The 3,713-nt window shown below is 39.3% G+C and overlaps 1 protein-coding gene across 1 annotated transcript; it reads left to right on the top strand.

Moving 5' to 3' along the window:
- Positions 1-1,073: 1,073 nt before the first annotated feature.
- Positions 1,074-3,713, top strand: LOC308698302 (uncharacterized protein). The gene has a single exon (XM_081378256.1). It carries the CDS (start codon positions 1,202-1,204, stop codon positions 2,015-2,017), a length of 816 nt encoding a protein of 271 aa, XP_081234382.1. The 5' UTR covers positions 1,074-1,201; the 3' UTR covers positions 2,018-3,713.

Genomic DNA, 3,713 nt, shown 5'->3' with positions numbered 1-3,713 from the left:
ATATCTCTCTTCAGACAATCAGATATATTGTATCATCACAATAACCAACAGCAATTATAGTGTACCTTGTTTGACCAATAAACTAAATATTGATTTGTTATATGCTGAAGAAAAAAAAGAGAAAAAATCAGTAATAGTGCAGTGTAGCTGTTTGCCCAGCTGGTGGCATCAGTTCATTGATGAATATACATGAATAATGTGCCAAAACAAAGGCACTCAGTACAACAAAAGCAATATTTGACAAAAGTCATAATCCATTCTGAAATGGCCAAAAAGTGTATGTCCTTTAGAGAGATCCGGTAAAACCTTTACTGTTTTAGAAACGGTAAAACTAGTTTCTAAAAAAAACCCTCAAAATTAAACTATTCAATACATAATATTTAATAGCCTATATTTTTAAATATAGCCAATATGAAAATAACTGTCCTGCGCCAGGGTTTCTAAACCAGGATAGAAAACTATTAATAGAATCAAGACCGGTGACAAATAACTGAAATTTGTAAAAATGTCTATTTGTGTGCAGTTGTTTAATGGTTTATAAAGTTGCTCGAAATTGACGTTGACGTTAAGTTTCAAGCAGAGACAATGTCCTGTAAAAAACATAATCTCCCTACCTATTTTATATTTATTTATAAGCGAATTGATAAATGCAATAGCCTACTGTTCAAATGTATTTGTGGCCAAATAGGATACAGTTTCCCTTTAAATGTAACTATGTCCTATGTTATTTGTCAGCTACCCAAACACAGTCAGGGGGATTCTGACAGGATGACGTTTAGCTGTGGGCAGCGACTTGTGAGTGCGCACTAGTAAGACCCACCTCCGTTCATTTTAGCCGTAGCACAAGGTCCCTTCACTGAACAAACACAGAGGCTGTCTGGATGTCAGTTCGCATGTCATTTAGCAGATGAATCCCATCTCTGCTCTGGTTTAGACAGAGTTAGATTGGTATAGTTTACCGGTAATCTCTGCATGGAATAACGACCACACGCTACTGTCATGCTGGAATCACCTCGCTATTGGATCGATATTGGATCGGATTTGCAAGATTGGAGGAATGATGAATGAATAAAAAACAGCGACGTGGATAATCGACAAGCGCTGTGTTTTAAACCGTCAGCAGTTCTCTTGAATTAGTCGTCAACAACAAGCGTTCAAGACGGACGGCGTACTGGAGCACAGAGGGAGAATCCGCACGAACATGAGGGAACGGGACTTTATGCCCAACATGGAACGGGGCAAACCGGCTACATACACGGGAGATAAAAAAGCTAAAATGGCTGCTAAAACCAATAAAAAGTGGGTGAGACTGGCTACTGTATTCGCATATGTTTTGTCAGTGTCTTTAGCTGCTATAATACTGGCAATTTATTACAGTTTGATATGGAAACCGACGTCTGCCTCTATGTCTGGACGGCCAGATGTGTTGGTGACGGCCGCAATGGTGCCCATAAACACAAGTAATATCACAACAAGTGATGTACCAGCAATTAACAAGATGAATAATACACCACCGGTGAGCTTGAGATCAACACAGACTCCCACTTACGCCCACTCCACTTCTCCACAGGGACAACTGCACTTGGTTGACAACAAAGGTCATGAAGGCCTTCCGAATATCCCCACAACAAAAACAGAGAAAACTGACCGAATAGGAACATTTGACCCAGTACACATTCACGAAAAACCATTTACTTTCAGTACAGCAGAAGTTAGCGATGAGTCGAAAACTATTCTAGTAGCAGGTGCATCAATTGAACCTCCTTCGGCGCATGGAGCCACATCTTCGGCTAAACAAAACGTCTATGGCAGTTCTAGGTTCGACACCCCTGAGAATCAGCCAAATATTTGGGATTCAGCCTCTCCCACAACTGACCAAGCATCTTGGACAAGCTACAGAGCAAGACCTGACGTCTCGTCTTTGACAGAACATGGTCTAGAATTAATGGAGGGTTCATCGCCGTTGCAAGAGGAGTTGGTTACCAAGGACACAGAGAATGCAGCTATTGGAGTGTGACACCAGATTATTTGTGTGGCATCACTGGCGTGTAATTATATGACATTATCGGCGATGACTGTGCAGTGAGAGAAATAACAACTGTGAATGTCATAAAGTTTATATTAATTTTGTTTCTTTTTCAAGGACAGAAACTGTGTTGACCTACCTGTTCTATACCCGGAAAGCTCTTATAAAGGTTGTCACAATTATAGAGTGCAACAGTCAGGTTCCAGAAGTAAAAATCTTACTTATTTTCTCCAAAGGGGAATTCATTTTGAATTGAAACTAATAAACATATAAAGACAGACTATGAGCTACGAGGTTGTTAATTAATGGTATGTGTTTTTATTTAAGCTACCAGCCAGCATTATTTCTGATCACACATTAAATGTATTTTTAAATAATCGTGTTTAACAGCAGAATTCCTGTTGAAAAAACAACATTACTTCGGCAGATTCTGCTGTGTTTCATGAGATTGTAGTTCTAAAAGCCGTTAAGTACACAGTCATGTACCTTGATCTTATTTTTCTGATTTTCACATCATATAGCTTCAAATCAAAGTTTGTAATGTGATTATCTCATACCTGGTTTGGTTCATGGCTTACAACTCTTTAATGGAGTATATACAGTATATATTTTTAAATCCTATGTGAAAAATACATCCAGAACCATCCAGGCCGTTGAAAAAGTGGCCGGGCACTGCTGCACTCTATAATTCGTTTGCAGGTAATCACAGCCACGCTGATATTCAGAACAACAGAAGGATTATATTGCTTTTATAGAACAGTTCTATAAACATGGAAATGAATATCCAGTTACTTACATGTTAGACAAAAATGTACCAGTTAGTTTGTATATTTCTTTACAATGAAAATATTTCCAAGAGAAGTCAAAGCATCAAATCTTTAGATGTGCATCAGATGTAGGCCAGTAAGAGTTGTGTGTGTAAACCTCACTCCTCTTGCCACAAGACAACACATTCATGCCAGTGACTGCAGTTTTTAGGGTCCTTGTTAGTGCACCTGCCTCCCACGCCGGAGACCCCGGTTCGAATCCCGCTCAGAGCGGGTTGAGTAGCTCGATGGTGTTTTAAGCCCCCAATGGCTCCTTAGAGGCAGCTAACCCTACCCTCAACCTTAAACCTACCCATCCCCTCGCTCCCTGGAAGGCGCCGTTGGGGGCTTAAAACACCAAACACCGGTTGAGTAGGACCAGTTACATTTGGTGCCGTGAACATAGACAAATTAAGTTAAATCATTTGAGAACAAGAACTAACTGTTGTATAGTGGATTATAAATCATTATAACAGCCTTTATATACAAAGAGCGACAGGATTATGGTTCCTTTGGAACAACATGATGATGTCCTTTAGACAGGATGATGTCCTTTAGAACAACATGATGATGTCCTTTGGAACAACAGGAAAATGAGCCATTTATATCACCAACATTGGACACACATCCTTCAGTAGCATCTATTTCATTGTGTAGTAATTGTGAGCAACGCTGTTTAAAGCAAGTTAAAACACTTTGCCAATAGAGTTCAGGAATGCTCAGGAATGAAATATCTATCTGAATGCAAAATACCTGGCTAGTAAGAAGAATACACTGTGCAAACTCACCCATGTTGAAAGGGGTGTTTTATAAATCAGCGTGGGTTGAACAAGATATATAAGATGCAAAATATGATGTATGAATAAACAAATATTTTCCTT

Source organism: Scardinius erythrophthalmus, assembly GCF_964197995.2.
Source record: "Scardinius erythrophthalmus genome assembly, chromosome: 11".
Taxonomy (NCBI): Eukaryota; Metazoa; Chordata; class Actinopteri; order Cypriniformes; family Leuciscidae; genus Scardinius; species Scardinius erythrophthalmus.
The sequence above is the reverse complement of the archived record's forward strand: the minus strand, read 5'-3'. Positions and strand labels throughout refer to the sequence as shown.